We start from the raw sequence: 18,925 nt of genomic DNA on the forward strand, positions 1-18,925 counted from the left end.
GGAATGCCCTTCGCAGTTGACCCTCCGGAGATGCTGCTGTTCACGGACGCATCCAAGGAGGGTTGGGAAGCCCATCTTCTCGACAAGACAGCAAAATGAAAATGGGACTCCGAGGAGAGGAGACGACACATAAACGTGCTGGAACTGATGGCCGTACAAAGGGCATGCTGAGAATTCGTTCATCTACTCCGGGGAAACACTGTGGCTCTGATGTGCGACAACGCCACGGTGGTGGCCTACGTGAAGAAGCAGGGAGGACTAAAGTCGAGGGAACTGTGCAGTCTCACGACGGAATTCCTGGAATGGGCAGAGGAGGAGCAGATCAAGATCACAGCCAGGTTCATTCCAGGAAAGAGGAACGTCTTGGCTGACGGCCTCAGCAGGATGGGTCAAGTTGTAGGGTCAGAATGGTCCCTACACCCAGGTGTGGCCAAGACCATCATCCTGAAGTGGGGCTCACCGGTAATAGACCTCTTTGCCACGAGACTAAACGCACAGCTCCCCTTGTTTTGTTCTCCTGTGCCAGACCCAACAGCAGCAGTCGAGGATGCCTTTCAACACCCTTGGGACAATCTCGACGTATACGCCTTCCCCCCCTTCGGAATGCTCAGGCGAGGCGGGCGGACAACCTGTGGATGACTTTGGTAGCTCCCTGGTGGTCGGAGAGAGAATGGTTCGCAGACCTAAAGAAACTGGCGCGCCTCCTGCCTTGGCCTGTTCCGGACAGGCCAGACCTTCTCCGGCAGCCTCACTTCCAAAGGTATCACGAAAACCCTCGGTCCCTCCGCCTTCACACGTGGAGGTTATCGAGCATGGAAGGAAGGTTATTCGTCGAAGACCGCAAAGAGGATGTCAGGCTACCTAAGGCGGTCGTCGGTCGCGGTATACCAAGCGAACTGGGCTACCTTTCCAAAATGGTGCACCTCAAAGAACATCAGGCCATTAGGGGCCTCCATTCACGAGATAGCAGACCTCCTGGTCTATCTTAGGGACGAAGTAGGCACGTCCATTCCAGCCATCAAAGGAGTCCGAGCGGCGTTGGGCCAAGTCTTTCTCCTAAAGGGCATCGACCTAGGTGCTTCCAGGCATATCTCAATGCTCATCAAGAGCTTTGAACAGTCGTGTCCCCCCCCCCCAAGCCACTAGAGTGCCCCAGTGGGATGTGGGTAGAGTTCTGAAGATGCTATCAGAACCTCCCTTCGAGCCTCTTAAGGATATCCTAGACAAGGAGCTCACCCTCAAGACGGTCTTCCTGTTAGCTCTGGCTTCGGCGAAAAGAGTAAGTGAGATTCATGGGCTTTCTTACGAGGTCTCTCACTTGAAGGGGTGGCGAGAAGCTACCTTCAGGTTCTTACCCACCTTCGTGGCTAAACCTCAGAACCCAGCTGTTTGGGACCCTATGTTTTAGGGGTTCTCAGTGCCAGCAATCCCGCGGACGGACAACCCGAGGGACTTGCTACTGTGCCCAGTCAAGGCAGTACGGAACTACCTAGAGAGGACGGACAGACTTCGCCCCGAGACTAAGAATCTGTTCGTCTCCTCAGGACAGGTGCGGAAGCCTGTATCCAAGAATACGCTCCCCTTCTGGCTGCGACAGGTTATCATGAGAGCCTACGATAGTTCAGGAGTCTCTCTTCCGGGGAAGCCTAGATCCCATGATATTAGAGGTTTGAATACTTCGTTGGCCTTCGAGAGGAACATGGCAGTGGGCCAGATCCTGAGGGCAGGTACGTGGTCAAGACAATCTACCTTTACGGCTCACTACCTAAAGGAATGTTTGAGAAAATCCTTGGATGGATTCTCTCTTGGTCCCGTCATTTCTGCGCTCCAGAAGATTTAAAGGTGTAGCCCCGAGGAAGCCGTGGGCGATAAGTCCAATAGACACAGGTTCCTTCCTTACCCCTTTTTTCCCCCGGTCACCTTTCCCTTCATGACCCTTCATTCCTTCACCTTCCATGGGATACACTGACAGTGAAAGAAAACGTCGCCAAGGATTTTTAAAGAGGTGAGTTACTTAGACACTAAGATAGTTTTTTTGCGTAGTTTCCCTATTTCTCTTTTTTCTATTTGAGGTCAGCAGAACCTAGCCTCCTATCTAGGTTCCTCTTTTCTCTTCGTCGACAGTCTCTAGGTCCAGTAGGCCACTCCCACCTCCTAAAGTATTAGTCTCCTAAGAAAGTAGTTTGAGGTAAGTACTCCGTGTTGGAACAAATCACAAATTTTAAGTAATTTGTATTTTTCTTAACAGTACTTACCTCGAACTACCTTCGGGTTATGGCCCGCCCATCCTGCCCCGAGTGCCTTACAGGACTTCATAGAAACCTATCTAGCTAAAACTTACTGGAGGTCGAGACCTGAGAGAGCACGCTCTCTGACCCCGGGTCGCCTCATGCCGCGTATCACTCCGCCAGAGGTTTCCCCCGCATAGAAAACGGAGGTAGGGTAAACTACACAAAATTCTGGTTGGTTGGGAGGAGATCCCAGATACTCCTAAGAAAGGAGTTCGAGGTAAGTGCTGTTAGGAAAAACACAAATTACTTAAAATTTGTTTTTTTTAAAGTATTTTGTATTTTTCCTAACAATACAAACCATTGTCCTTCAAGTTACATCTCCCGCCTACACCAATTTTAGTTTCTAGGAACTTCATCTCTCCTAAGGATAAGTTTCTTATTAAAGGACGATGGTTTGTATTTGTGTAGGCATAAATCGCAAGTTTTTAAAGTAATTTGTATTTTTCCTAACATTGCAAACCTAAGTCCTTTAAGTTACCTCTCCCACCTCATCTATCCTGCAAATCCTAGGTCCAAAGTCAAAAGTGGGAGGTTTGCCGACTGTCGTGAGGGTGGGGCTCAGCCTCCACCTGCCAGCAACTGCAACTTTGTTAAATGACTGTTCTAGCTGGGCTGAAATCATACTCTATTAAAGGACTTGCTTTGTATAGTTAGGAAAAATGTAAATAACTTTTAGAAATGTGATATTTTGAAATCTTTGCCAGTGCTTTTCAGAACTTATTCAATGTTGAAAGTTTGAGAAAATCTTCTCAGAAATAGGCAATGGCCGTGCTTTTATTATCCCAAGCAAACAATGAACAGCTAATATTTTTCTTTGTGGATGGCACATTTTGTTGAATTTTTAATCAAAGGCATTTTCAAGACAAATTGGCTTATTTTACCCAGCTGCATATGCCAAGATTACAAAATGGAGGTTATGCAAGAAATACATTAATGGTTATTTTTATTGGACTGTATGTATACACAGCATTAACTTAATCTTATTAGTCTGATGTCATTCACCAACAAATTAGAATGGGCAATCATTGTATGAGGGGGACTACTGATACTAGATACTTAACAGCTTCATATAAATGAGTTTAATTTTGGTTTATCTGAAGATTTCATTTTTTATAGTCCCACTTTAGAGGATGCCAAATGTTGGTGAAATTAACATACATCCTTACTCTGTCAGTAATAATATGCTGTGCTATAAGATGGGTGGGTGGGAGGGTACATAAAGTTCACATAATTGGTAAATTTATGGTTGCTGCATTTGAAACATTTAATACTATGAGAAAAGATCCTTGTATAGGTATACTGTACTAAACTATTAACGGATTGCTAAACATTACAAGACATGAAAAAAAAATGAATATGATTATGTGTATGTTTTGTGTAGGAAATATTTATAAGATGTACAATAGTTGCAACATTCAGGTAATAAAATTTCTTTTTCAGTCTTGTAAAAGAGCAATATTATTGGAGTTCTATTTGGCTAATATAACACAAATCAAAATTTGAAAGTCAGTCACCTTGGAAAGAAATAAAAATAATTTTAGTGGAAATGCATTAGATAAAACAATTTTGGTTATTTTACAGGTACGGTAATTATATCAAAATTGTAAAAAAAAATATTACAACCCCATGCAACTCTTTTTACTTGCATTGATATGGATGGGTCTGCTGTGTAAACTTGCATTGATATTGCCTACTGCAAAAGTATTACTTTCTGACTTCTAAAAAGTAATTTTTTGTAAATTTATATTTCTGAAATTGAAAATATTTTGATTGTTAATGTGCATGAATTCAAGTACAGTATAAATTGACATGCCAAATTTTAAAGTAGCAAAATACCAAGTAACCTGAGTAAAGAATGCAGCAGGATTTATAGGAACTTAGGCTAGTGTACAAAACTTTTGAGGGATTAAAATAACTTGGTTAAATGCACGTGTTCAAGCTACTTAATTATGTTGAAAGGCATTACTACCATCAGCTTAAAGAAGAGATATTATGAGAGTATTCAAGTACATTAGAGAAAAATATATATTTTTAAAGTATATTTCAGGTATTGATTATCACCATCCATATCGTGTCTTGTGCTTATCAAGTACAGATTAAGATTGCTAATATGTCAAAAACAGTTTTGTGACAAGCTTTATAAGGAACTAGGGAATATAATTTACTTGAAAAGATTAAATGATGATGTCAAACCTGTAATTTATGGAAAATTGATACATGGAATTGGGAAGAGCCATGAAATAAAGAGAATACTGAAGCAGAATAATGGCAGAGTTTATAACCTAATTTCTCCATTGTCATAAAGTATTAGATACCTTTCACAAAGTATTTGTAAGCTTAATTTTTATGATTTAACCAAATCAAAAGTTAAGACTACCTGATGCCCCATAGGTATTGGGTGTGGGAATGAAAACTTTTATTCCTACACATTGTGGACTTTAAAGAAAAAACAAATCTGGATGACTGCTATTGACCTTCATCCCTGGTTATAAACAAACAAACAAAATTATATGAGTATGATGCATTTATGAATAGTATGATTCAGTGAAAATAATATAAATTTGTGTAATGTATAGATTACACAAACAAATGCTAATTGCTTATACTACTTGAAAAATCTTTTAAGCAATACGAAAATGTGAAGAAGTAAGACTGAGAAGTACAGTATTTTTCCTTCGGGAGATACCTAAAAACATAGACTAAAACTAAATGCTTAATATTTCAAGTGGCAATATTATTGGGAATGAAAGTTATATAAAAGTATTTACAAACTGCCTTGTACATCAGGAAAAGAATGAACATGCTACAATGTAGCTGCCAGTATTTGCTGCACCTTGAAATATAAATATGAAAATTTAAATAGTGTACTCTACTAAAACTGTGAAATCTGTATGATTATGGTTATGAAACAAAGTTAATGTGTACAGATGTTGGAAGCAATTACTGGCAGTTCAGGAGCATCAGAATGCTTGAGCACTTGTCAAATCCAATGCATCAACAAAGCAAAGAAATGCTTGGCACTTGTAGAATTCTTGGTGGCAGTGAAAATTATGTACAGAAAATAATAATTATAATAACAATAAACAAACGCAGGACAACACAAGTAGACCTGAGGTAGTGGTATTGTACAACAGTAAGGGTTGGTGAGGGGGTTTTCATGTAATGACAAAGGAATGGTGTATGATTGTCTATATGATATGATAGTTAAACAAATAAAAATATTATCCTGATTTTTAAAGAAACTAAACTTAAATACAATTAATAAAGCAATTATTGAAAATTCAAATAAAAATTTTTATCTGACACTAAATACTTCATTGTAGTTTTGGTGGAATTTTGAAATGGTTTTAAATGATATTGCATCTGGCTACTCTGATTCAGAAGGATTTCTTGGTCAACCAAATTAATTTTTCGAATTTTAAGATGACTTTCAGCACTACCTTTTCACCATTGCACTTAGAATGAAGATAAGAGCAATGAACTGGGTTTTGTGAGGACAATATATGTAATTTGAGGATGCATGTGGCAGCAGAAATAAGCGTGTGCTAAAGATTGCTTCTGTATTTCCCCCAGACATTTATAGCAATTCTATGTACATTCAAAATTTGTAGCTAAAAATCTGATGTAGCATATCAACAATTATCGTATTTTAAAACTGATTTTTAAACGTGATATCTTTAATTTTTTCTGTTTAAAATATTCATAAATTTATGTATACACTGAAGTTTTGAAAATAAAAAACACCATAGTAGGGTGTAACGAAATTGAATCTGAAGATAGATAATTTGAATTCAGCAATTCATTTTCTATTTCACATTTTTCTGCACTTTAATTTTATATTCCTTTTATATACCAGATAAGTAACATGCCAATTATTTTTATCAAAACATTAAATACGTAGAAGAAAGGCACTAATACATATATTCTATTTTGAGCCGAGTTGCTGAGAGAAAGAAACATCCTTAAACAAAATAAGGGAGAAAAATTATCATACATTCATGACAAGTAAAGAACATATTCTAAATGAAAATGCTACACTAAAAATTATTCAATAAATGTACAAAAAAATAACAGTAACAAATAGACATTACAGTATTCCTGATTGTCGAGCGCTCTCGGCGAATCACTGGTATGTGAGGTATACTCTATTTAGCAGTGGTACACCACAGGCCTAGTTTAGAAAACCTACTTTACAACCAACTGAAGCACATTCTGATAAAGTTAACACACTTTCAGCCAAATTTTAGGTTGAGTTTGCCCCTGTGAATAGAAACCCAACACTTATTTTCTAACCCACATTGCTAGACTTGGCTGAAGTACTATGTAAGCTAGAAGCTCATTCTAGAATTTGGCTTTTAAATAAAGCAGCACCAGAAATTGCCATATTTCTTAAAACTAATATACTTATAAAATCATTTTATATCTAACTAGAATGACATTGTTGAGCATTCACACTTCCCATAAGTTGTAGATAAAGAGTCAAATATCACTGATATGTCAGCGTATTTTCTAAGTTATTCAAGACTTGAACATCTTGAATGTAGAGTCCAGTGGTCAAAAATTGGCACTGATTTTGGCACAATTCCAAGGCACTGCTGACCTGACATCACATTCACCACAAGAGAATTCGGTGAATAGAATAATTCACAATCACTTTTACAAAGATCTTGCTCTTACAATCGTAGCAACTTGCAGGGTTTTGTTACGTTTCAATAGAGATAGTTCTGTATATAAAAAAAGCACTAGGGAGTAAAACAGGGTGCTATTTCACACATGTCTGCAAAGCTGTGGCTGCATGGTCCATCTGCAAACACCTTAGAGAAATTGCATCATTAAAAAACGGTCATCTATTACTATCATCCTGACTGGCAACCTGAGGTTACTTTTGGCGTGTTCAATAGCTTTTGAGTAAACTTGTTCAGAAAAAAAAAATATTGAAAATGTAATAAACCCGCAACCTCGCCTGTACAATGTTGAGACTCTGTCTCTAGAAAATCATATTAAAAACTGCACGTCAGCCAGCAATATAATATTCTGTACATAACGGCCAGTGCAGTTATTCCTGTTTAAAGGAAAAATGCTTCATACAGCATTCGGATTTATACAGTGCAGTACTATATTTACAATGTTTCTATATTGTACATTTTGATAAATGTCCTTCTGTATCATCCATGCAGTACTTGACATATTTCCCCAGATATTCAGACTTTTCCTTGTGAAAATAAACTACTGTACTATGATCAAGGGAAGGTAATTATATACAAAAGTGTTCAACACAAGGAAAAGATCACCACTTTTGTGTATATACAGTTGAATTTTACAAATATCTTGATAAAATAAATATATTCACATATACTATTAAAAGCACTTCACTACTTTTTTTGTCCATATTATTTTTTCCCTGCACGAGGAGAAGAACGGGCTTTAATACGAGCTTGCAGTGTTAATAGCAGGCCTGCAAGAACATCATGGTTATGCAGCTTCTTTCCAAAAATGAGTCGCCGAACAGAATCATCATATGTAAGAAGTGCCACCATGTTCTGCAGGAGAAAACCTTGACAGTATTCAAGCAGCTGCACAGCATTATAAACCTGTGAATTTGAAAAACCTGATTATAATTTGAGATAAATTTATTCCATACATTGAAATTAGATTCTGTATTAAAAGGGCCTATTTAAAAAATACAGCGTAGAGCTTATTTATAATAAATGAAATTTTCACAATGGAGGTGATCCATAACTGACAGAACCCAATATCAAAGCTCTTTCCTCAGTGTTTTAATGTAAAAGTACACCGAATGTGGCTGATATACTATCTGCGTGTGCTTAAAATGTACAATACTGACCCAATTCAGAGGTATTAAATATATCTACATCATATCATAAGTAGTGATGAATTTGTTATGTAATAAATGAGGAGATACACTAGAGAAAGGTACTAAAAAAAATAAAGCCATTACTCTGATTATTCCCTGTTTAACAATGCATCATTATAGGCAGTATAGCTAAATTAAAATTATATATTTTTATATTGTAAGGAACTTTATTGTAATGATTATATGGTTGAAACTCATTTTCACATTGAATATTTAGAATTACTGTGTTTATAGCAGTGCGGACAGTTCAACTATGGAACTAAGATGAGGATGAAATCATGGAGGGCAACCAAAGAAGGAAAAGGTAGGAAGAAAGAGGAGAAAAAGCAAGAGGAAAAGATATATAATGGGAGGAATAACAGAACTATGATTAAAAGAGTGGCAGAGTAAGAAAAGATAGTTGGAGAAAGTGGAAGAATAAAGAGGTAAAGTAAGAAGAAATTAGGAGGAAGTGAAAAATTCAAATAATGATGATAACAATAGAGAAAAAATAAAAGGGAGAGATGAGACAATGGGAAAAAAAGAGGAAGAGATATAACATGAAAATATTATGAGTGGGAATATAAGGAATAAAGAGGAGAAAGAATGAAAGGAGGTCTATCTGCTGAATCATCAGCAGCCATTGCCTGGCCCTACTTGGTCCCAGCTTGGGTGCAAAGGGGGCGTAAGAGCTGATCATATGTAATATGGTCAGTATCTACAGCATTGTCCTACGTGATAGGGCAATGTCTCTGTACCTTGCCTCTGCCATTCATGAGCAGCCTTTAAACCTTTAAACCATAAAAGACTTAATACAAACAAAAGTGCAAGGAAAATTATGAGAAAGAAAGGGTAATTAGTAGGAAAACTGTAGAGCAATAAAAGGATATGAATAATGAGGATTAAGAAGAGGGAAACAAAAGACGTATGAGTAGGAATAGAAAAAAAGGAAAGGATAGGAAGATAAAAAGAAGAGGTGGGAGGAATTGAGAAAAAACAAGAAAATTACAGAGGTAATGGAAAAACAAGAACAGTAAGAAATTGTAAAAAATAGCCATACAGAACACTGGAAATGAAATTAAAAGGAAAGAATTAAAATAATTAAATAATAAAATATGAGAGAGGGGAAAAAAAAAAAAGAGGATAAAAATAATGGAAAACATTATAAGGGAGAGGGAGTTGAATACGAATGGAAAAGAATAAAGAATGAGGAGGAGGAGGAGGATGGGTTGGGAGAAATTATGAATATTTATCCACTATCCCTAATTATAAAAAGCAAAATGTCTATATAAGCAAAGGTTTCACTTTGCTGAATTTTTATTTTTCAGGAGCAACATTAAAATTTAAAATTAAAATAAATTTCCCAAACTAAGATTTAATGTCTGTGGATGATGAATTTTTTGTACAATACCTAGGCCAAAAACCTTGAATCCTCTTGGATACATATTTAGGGCTTCCTTTCATAATATTGATGTAAAAAAAAAAATACAGAGTCAAACTTTTAATTGTCTAGTGGGTGTGTTTTACACTGTTTCTTTGCAGGTCTAAACAATTTAAATTCATATAGGGTGGGAAATGTGTTGTCACCTATGTTGTTTATCCTACTCATGGATTTTGTAATGCGTAGAACAGTCAGATGGTGGAGAAGGATTGGACTGGATTGGTGATAGGAATTTAGCAGACCTAGATTATGCTGATGATACTATCTTTGTTAGCAGAACACCACAGGATTTGCAATGCTTGCTTACTAGAATGAATGAAATATCACAAGAGGTTGGGCTGAAAATAAATAAAAGAAAGACAGATGATGAGAACGGAGTATGCAATGGCAGATGAAATATCAATGGAAGGAGAAAGGATTAATGAGATGGAATCATTTAAGTATTTAGGAACTATGATCTCCAATACAGGGTCTTTAGAATTAGAATTTAGTGAAAGATTGAAAAAAAAAAATCAGACACTGGGTAGGTTAAGTAAAATTTGGAAATCAAATCGCCTGTAATTACATATAAAAATCAGACAAAATGTCAGTTTAGTGAGATCAGTGTTACTCTATGGTCATGAGACATGGTATGACAATGAAAAACAATCTCCAATAGATTTAGTAGATTTGAGAGCAAAGCCGTAAGGAGGATATTGGGTGTTAAATGGCAGGGCAGGATTAGAAATGTAATTATAAGAGAGATTACTTGAGTGCCATATGTGGATGAGATCATGATGAGGGGTAGATGGAGATGGTTTGGACATGCTCTTTGCATCCCCTAACAGAGATTAGTTCATCAAATATTTAGCTGGGCTCCACAAGGCACTAGAAGAGTTGGAAGACCCAGGTATACATGGCTGAGGACTATGAAGCGTGAAGTAGGAGATGATGAATGGAGAAGTATTAAATTAAAAGCTCAAGATAGAGACGACTGGCGAAATCTAACCGAGGCCCTTTGAGTCAATAGGCGTAGGAGGAGATGATGATGATGGTGGGATAGGTTTTAAATATTTTCTTGAAAATTGGCAAATAATGTACTGTAGGTGGTGCATCTGGTTCTTGGTGTGAATTTTATAGGCATTTCTAAATAAGATTTTTCATCCAAAAATGGATGCCCTTCTTAAAATTCTGAATAAAAGGGACTTTTCTTATATTATACCTCAAGGGATTTGAACTTTCAGATACCAGAGGTTTACATTGAATGGGTGAATTTTAAAAGAAGGAACATTTGGAAATGGGGTCATAATATTACATTGTGTATCTCAACCTATGTTGACATTATCTCCCCATATTTTGAAACCCATTCAGTTTCACTTCAAATCAACCTAATTTACCACTAATGTGTAGATGACTGGTCCATTGGAAGATAATTCACACAAGCTGCAACTTTGTAACAAGTTTTCAATGTCCAGTGGGAAATGCAGAAACATGTTATTTTCCTTAGTAAAATAAATTTTTGAATATACTTACCCGATGATCATATAGCTGCATCCCTGCTGCCCGACAGAAAAAACCTACGGGAGGAATACGCCAGCGATCGCTATACAGGTGGGGGTGTACATCAACAGCGCCATCTGTCAAGTAGGTACTCAAGTACTCGATGTCAACAACGAACCAATTTTCTCCTCTGTCCCACTGGTTCTCTATTGGGGAGGAAGGGTGGGTCCTTTAATTTATGATCATCGGGTAAGTATATTCAAAAATTTATTTTACTAAGGAAAATAACATTTTTCAATATCAAACTTACCCGATGATCATATAGCTGATTCACACCCAGGGGGGTGGGTAGAGACCAGCATAACAAGTTGACATTATGAGCTAAGTATTCCGTATTTTCATTTTAGCAGTTATTCAAAATAACAAGCATAAAATAAATAAGTACCTGGTAAGGAAGACGACTTGAACAATTACTCTGCCTTTTTAAGTACGTCTTCCTTACTGAGCCTCGCGATCCTCATAGGATGCTGAGCGACTCCTAGGAGCTGAAGTATGAAGGGTTGCAACCCATACTAAAGGTCCTCATCAAAACCTCTAATCTAGGCGCTTCTCAAGAAATGATTTTGACCACCCGCCAAATCAAGTAGGATGCGAAAGGCTTCTTAGCCTTCCGGACAACCCAAAAATATTTCAAGAGAAAGATTAAAAAGGTTCTGGAATTAGGGAATTGTAGTGGTGGAGCCCCCACCACTACTGCACTCGTTGCTACGAATGGTCCCAGAGTGTAGCAGTTCTCGTAAAGAGACTGGACATTCTTAAGATAAAAGACGCGAACACTGATTTGCTTTTCCAATAGATTGCGTCGAATATAATTTGCAGAGATCTATTTTGTTTAAAGGTCACGGAAGTTGTGACAGCTCTAACTTCGTGTGTCCTTACCTTCAGCCAAGCTTGGTCTTCCTCATTCAGAAGGGAATGAGCTTCTCGTATTAACAGTCTGATAAAAATAGGATAAAGAATTCTCTGACATAGGCAAAGATGAATTCTTAACTGAACACCATAAAGCTTCAGACGGGCCTCGTAAAGGTTTTAAAATAGAACTTAAGAGCTCTTACAGGACATAATACTCTTTCTAGTTCATTTCCAACCATACGATAAGTTTGGAATATCGAACGATATTGGTCAAGGCCGAGAAGGCAGCTCGTGTTTGGCTAGAAAACCAAGATGTAGAACATGTAGCCGTTTCAGATGAGAATCCGATGTTCTTGCTGAAGGCATGAATCTCACTGACTCTTTTAGCTGTGGTTAAGCATATCAGGAAAAGAGTCTTAAAGGTGAGATCTTTCAGGGAGGCTGATTGAAGTGGTTCGAACCTGTCTAACATAAGGAATCTTAGAACCACGTCTAAATTCCAACCAGGTGTAACCAAACGACGCTCCTTCGTGGTCTCAAAAGACTTAAGGAGGTCCTGTAGATCTTTATTGTTGGAAAGATCTAAGCCTCTGTGACGGAAGACTGATGCCAACATGCTTCTGTAACCCTTGATAGTGGGAGCTGAAAGAGATCGCTCTTTCCTCAGATATAAGAGGAAGTCAGCTATTTGAGTTACAGAGGTACTGGTCGAGGATACGGATACTGACTTGCACCAGTTTAGGAAGATTTCCCACTTCGATTGGTAGACTCTAAGGGTGGATGTTCTCCTTGCTCTAGCAATCGCTCTGGTTGCCTCCTTCGAAAAACCTCTAGTTCTCGAGAGTCTTTCGATACTCTGAAGGCAGTGAGACGAAGAGCGTGGAGGCCTTGGAGTACCTTCTTTACGCGTGGCAGACGTAGCAGGTCCACCCTTAGGGGAAGAGTTCTGGGAACGTCTACTAGCCATCGAAGTACCTCGGTAAGTTATTCTCTCGCGAGCCAGAGGGAAGCAACTAGTGTCAACTTTGTCCCTTCGTGAGAGGCGAACTTCTGCAGTACCTTGTTGACAATCTAGAACGGAGGGAATGCATATAGATCTAGATGAGACCAATCTAGTAGAAAGGCATCTAAAAGAACTACTGCTGGGTCCGGGATAGGTGAGCAAAGTATTGAGAGCCTCTTGGACATCGAGGTTGCGAAGAGATCTATGGTTGGCTGGCCCCAGGTGACCCAAAGTCTCTTGCATACATCCTTGTGGAGGGTCCAATATGTTGGAATTATTGTCCCTTCCTACTGAGACAATCTGCTAAGACATTCAAGTTGCCTTGGAAGAAACTTGTTACTAGTGAAAAGTCTAGACCTGTTGAACAGGAGAGGAGGTCACTTGCGAACTCGTACCATGTCAGAGAGTAGGTCCCTCCTTGCTAGGAGATGTACATCAAAGCAGGGAGTTGTCCGTGTTCACCTCCACTACTTTGCCTTGAAGGAGAGACCTGAAGCTTTTCCAGGTCAGACGTACTGCCAGAAGCTTCTTGCAGTTGAAATGCATTGTCCTTTGACTCGAGTTCCATAATCCCGAGCATTCCCTACCGCCTAAGGTCGCACCCCAGCCTACGTCCGATGCGTCTGAGAAGAGAACGTGGTTGGGAGTCTGAACAGTCAGGGGAAGACCCTATCAAAGGTTGATAAAGTCCTTTCATCAAGTCAGACCAGACTTATCTTCCGGAAACCGGGATCGAGACCGCTTCTAGCGTCTTGTCCTTTTCCAGTGAAGAGCTAGATGAAACCGAAGAGGACGGAGGTGTAGTCTTCCAAGTGACACCAATTGAACCACGGATGACAGTGTCCTAACCAGACTCATCCACAGCCTGACAGGGCCGTGTTCCTTCTTCAGCATCTTCTGGATGGATAGCAGGGCTGGGGGTTGATCGTCTTGTTCAGCCATGTCCTCATCAGAGGGTTCCTCATCCGAAACTGATGAGGAAACGGCAACGGAGTGGGCAACGTCTGACTCGCTGAATCCGGTCGCACTGGTGGATGCGTGACGGAGCCGGACACAAGATCATGGTACTGCTGCACAGTCTGTGAACTGTCAACCATGGGGAAGCGAGGAAGTACAGCGACAACCCGGAACTGTCTAGACTGTCTGGGTTGTGCAGACAACCCCTTATCGGGTTGCAGAGGTTGCCGCACTGCGTCACAACAAGTCACCTCTGCTGGTTGTTGAAAGTCTTCCCAGTGACACACTGAACGTCCACAACCACCTCCGAGAGTCGCTTAACGTCAACGTGCGACTGGCAACCCACACTGGGTCGCACCGGTGGAGGAACCATCTCAACTGGCGGACGTGAGTAGGATACCTCAGCGTCAACAGGGCGTACAACCAACCGGTAGGAAGGTTGTTGGCAAGAAGGTTCTTCTCCGTAAAAAATCCTCTATCAAGGACTAAGCTTGGACTGCATGTCTTGCAACAAAGCCCAAGGTCTATGGGAGCAGGTGTGGCAACAGACGGGGTTAGCGACTGAAGCGGAACCATTTACCCTCCCTGGAAGCATGTTATACTTAAATTAAAGTCCATAGGAGGCTAAGCAGCTTAAGGCTCCTCTCCAAATGACAGAGCCCTCAAGGGAATATCAGAAGGAGGGAGAACAGCACTTTCTCATCTACAGGAACCATGTCCGAGAAAAGCTAGGTTATCTCAGTGAGGGTTTCACTGGTGCATAAGCAGCAGACCAGAAGGCAACGTTATGAAACTGCTTGACAGTCTGTGAACTGTCAAAAACTGAACTGTCAACCCCAACAGGTGCGTGAGGACATACAGCACTGGTGTATTAGTAGCACACTAGAAGGCAACGTCCTGTAACTGTTTGACAGTCTGTGAGTTGGCAACAACCAAAGCTGTGTGGGGAAGCCTCAACTCCTGACTGACTAGTTTGCTGCGGGCGAGTGGCGGTAACCACAGTGTGTTGCGGAGGCTGACACACCGTGTCAAAACACGGCAGCTTGTGGTAGCTCACGCACGGCAACGGAGTGCTCCGTGTGTCTGTGGGAGTCAGCATGCGTCCGGCAGGGTCGACTGCGCATGGGTGGAGGAGCTCTCACAACAAGAGTGTGGGAGCAGGCAGCCATGCCGGGCGCACAACCGTGGCAGGCTGTAGGCCAACGGGTGCATCGTCAACCTTCTCCGCAGTCGGAGTGTGGGAGCTGGCAACAACAAAAGCGGAGTGCTGGTGCGTGGGAGGGACTGCCGTGGATTGCGGAGCATGCCGCATTGCGGCAAAACACGGCAGCTTGACAGCACCTTCCCACTGCTGATGCGGTAGCTCACGCATGTCAACGGAGGGTGCAGCATGAACATGCGTCTGGCAGGATCGACTGCGCATCGGTGGTGGAGCTCTCACAGGTGGAGTGTGGGAGCAGGCAGCCGCAGTATCTGCTGAGCGCACAACCGTGGCAGGTTGTAGGTTAACAGGTGCAGTGTCAACCTTCTCAGCACGATACTCCTGCATGAAGGAAGCAAGCTGAGACTGCATATCTGCTGCATGGACCACTAGGGTCTATAAAAGACGGCAACAAACGGAGCTACTGTCCGTTGTGACTGAGGGTCTAAAACAGCTGGTGCGGCAACAGACGGAGTTACTACCTGTTGCGGTACCACCTTGCCTCTCTCGGAAGGTGTGCAGTCGTCGGATGACTGCAGCGAGTCCGAACTGACCCAGTGGCTACACCTAGGCCGTTGGACTTGCGCGGAAGGGACCGACTTGCACTTAAAAAAGCTGCAAGATTTGGTCCATGGTTTCTGCGAGAAACCTCTTCCGCAGACGAGGAATAAATGGGCTCTCTCGTCTTTGTGTGGGTGGGGTGATCACGTCGGCAACGTGTGTAGATACACCCGAAACCACGGAGGGAAACGTCTGTTCGTCGATCAAGGCCTGTGGAACCCATAAGTCCTTCGACATTACTTCTCCCCTGGGCTTGGGAGCTTGTAAGAGGTATCGGACTAGGTGAACCACTGGCACGAACAGACGAACCCTCGAACGCAACACTGTAACACTTTGCGCATATCACTTTATCACTTTTGATTTTCTGTTAGCACTTATTTCACTGAAATCGAAACTTTAACTGATTTCTATCTGAAACAGGCAATCCTATCCTTCATTAAAAGGTAGTAATTGCGAAAACAGTTTTACAATGCAACAGAAAAACATAATTAAAGATAAAGAATTCAGTGGCTGGAAAAGAGACTAAACACTAGAACAAATAAACTACGTTTAAAATCTCTCACCGCATAAAGCCTGGGAACAAGAATAAAACTCTAGAAACGTTTTACCTTCTTCCCCTACAGCGACTAGGGAGAAGAGTAAAAAAACGAGAACAACGTTACCCGCTTGAACGAAACGTTTATTCTCCTCTCTCTCCCTCCGTCTCTATCTCTCTCTCTCTTCTCTCTTGACTTAGAACCTGAGAGAAGAGCCCAATTATATATCGTTAAAACATATTATTTGCTAAAGGAAAAAACTGAAAGGTTTCCCAAATAAAAAGTTCCTTTATTTAGAATTTAAACTATTTAAGCTAAGAAAGAATGAACGAAACGCTAGAATCGGTTAACTCTTACTGCAACGTGAAACCGTGAAATAATCTCTCTCTATCGTAACGATAGAGCGCATGTTGAACGTTCTGAACATCAACAACTGCGGAGACAAAACTAAACGTTAGTTCATCTTTGAAAACAGTACGAGACTATCAAAGAAATTCTTTCAAAAACATTAAAATTAAAAAAGGTATAAATTCTTAAAAGGTAAATACGATATGACGGGCTCAAAGTTAATTAACTTCGGTTCCAAGTAAGGACCGCCTACTATTAGGAAAGGTCGCATATAAACAAACATAAAAATTAATTTTATAAGTTTATAATAAATGGAAAGTTAATCGAAGAGGCCTATAAAGGCGGAGAGTTATAAAATAAATAGATCTATAACTTGTTAAGCAAAATTACCAAAAACCTAAACACACTTCCGTCTAAGGGAAGGGTCAGCCATTTAAAAGTGAAAGAGAGTTCATACTCTCTTCGTCACCATAATTAAATCTATCCAAAACGAGTTCAAGTTTTGAAATGAAGATAAAACCCCTGCATAGCGAAAGCTCAAAACTGGAATAGTGTACTTCACCAAATCGTTGTGAAAACAAATCCAGTTAGGGACGGCGTATTTAGTAGGTCTTGCCTGTGGCACGACAGAGGGAAAATTGGTTCGTTGTTGACATCGAGTACTTGAGTACCTACTTGACAGATGGCGCTGTTGATGTACACCCCCACCTGTATAGCGATCGCTGGCGTATTCCTCCCGTAGGTTTTTTCTGTCGGGCAGCAGGGATGCAGCTATATGATCATCGGGTAAGTTTGATATTGAAAAATGCAAAATTGTTTCAGAACAGTTGAAAATCATCTGCATAATATATTTTCATTGCTGCTAAACTACTATTTTCTGGCATAATTTTAGATGTTTTGTTGCATAAGATAGTGACTTGGTTGGATATGTGTATCAACCATGTCTTGCACTTGTCCTACAAATATTTTGCTGCCTTTTCAGAATATTTCTGGATATGCATTAACTGTTTAGTTACAGTGTTGCAGAACTAAGTATTCTGTGTACTATACATAGCCTAGACACCAGTTCACTGGAATATCCTAGTAGATTATGCATCTCTGGCAATTTCAATCCTAGTACTTTTAATGAGAAGGGGAGTAGGGCCCCTTCCTGTATTCTGACAAGGGCTTGAGAAAATGCATAAAGGACTACAACTGCTGTGCCTGGTGATTGTCAAACTAGTGTTTGAGTCCCGCTCATACTCTTTAGTTCATTTTGTCGGTGCAACCTCACCATCCTTCTGAGCTAAGGAAGCTGAGTTTGGGGGAGCCTATAGGTCTATCTGCTGAATCATCAGCAGCCATTGCCTGGCCCTACTTGGTCCCAGCTTGGGTGCAAAGGGGGCGTAAGAGCTGATCATATGTAATATGGTCAGTATCTACAGCATTGTCCTACGTGATAGGGCAATGTCTCTGTCCCTTGCCTCTACCATTCATGAGCAGCCTTTAAACCTTTAAACCATAAAAGACTTATTACATGCTCTGGTCATCAAGACAATACATAAAATATCCAGATGTTCCATCATCACAGAAGAATATTATACTTTGATTATCTTAATATGCTATTTCAACCTAATAGTGTTTACATTCACCTAGTATCTATAAGGTTTTTAAGTTCCAGAATATCTGGTTCATACAAATAATACATATTCATACTCTCATGTCATCATTTCACTACAAAATTACTGCTTTTAGCATGCAAAATCAATGATGCTAGGGACAATGACAGATTTTTCCTGGCCTTGCAAGGAAAATTACTGACGTGTGTTAAGAGGCCTAAACAGAACTGTCACTTCTAAATTTATAAGAACAGAGTCCCACAGATAGAGAGGTGTCCTGACTCAATCTGGCCTGGAATAATGATAGACGAAAGACTATTTGGGAAAAGGGAAAAAACTCTAGCCATGTTCAATTATCCATTGAGGGCTGAATTCTATAATCAGCCTTAACCTGGCTATAGCCTTCATCTAGGGAAGAAGATGAACATCTTCAAGGAGCTACAATCACCCTCAAATGATAGGAAATGGATAGATGCTGATGCAAGTGCAATAATATAGCATTTACAGATATCTTCCAAGTAGACAGGGTGAAATTGTGAAGTTTGCTGATCCTGATCCTTGAATAAACACAAATGCATATAGGATCCTGCTTTCCCAACCAAGGTTGTAGCTTAGCTAGCAATAATGATAATAAAGCAAATTCTGGTTAATCATGAACGCATAGCCCTTGAAGATTTTCCCTTTATTATAGCTGTTTCAACTTGCTCAGGGCACTTATGCCAATATGATATGTGAGAAAGAGAT

The 18,925-nt window shown here is 40.2% G+C and overlaps 1 protein-coding gene across 5 annotated transcripts in view; it reads right to left on the minus strand.

The window, feature by feature from the left end:
• Positions 1-3,221: 3,221 nt before the first annotated feature.
• LOC137621652 (ankyrin repeat and BTB/POZ domain-containing protein 2) overlaps positions 3,222-18,925 on the minus strand; it is a 622,846-nt gene continuing 607,142 nt past the window's right edge. For all 5 annotated transcript variants that reach the window (XM_068352128.1, XM_068352127.1, XM_068352125.1 and 2 more), the window contains one exon: positions 3,222-7,882. In XM_068352128.1, coding sequence (XP_068208229.1) covers positions 7,682-7,882 — 201 coding nt within the window. In that variant the 3' untranslated portion in view covers positions 3,222-7,681. The remainder of the gene's footprint in view (positions 7,883-18,925) is intronic.

Source organism: Palaemon carinicauda, chromosome 28, assembly GCF_036898095.1.
Source record: "Palaemon carinicauda isolate YSFRI2023 chromosome 28, ASM3689809v2, whole genome shotgun sequence".
Lineage (NCBI taxonomy): Eukaryota > Metazoa > Arthropoda > Malacostraca > Decapoda > Palaemonidae > Palaemon > Palaemon carinicauda.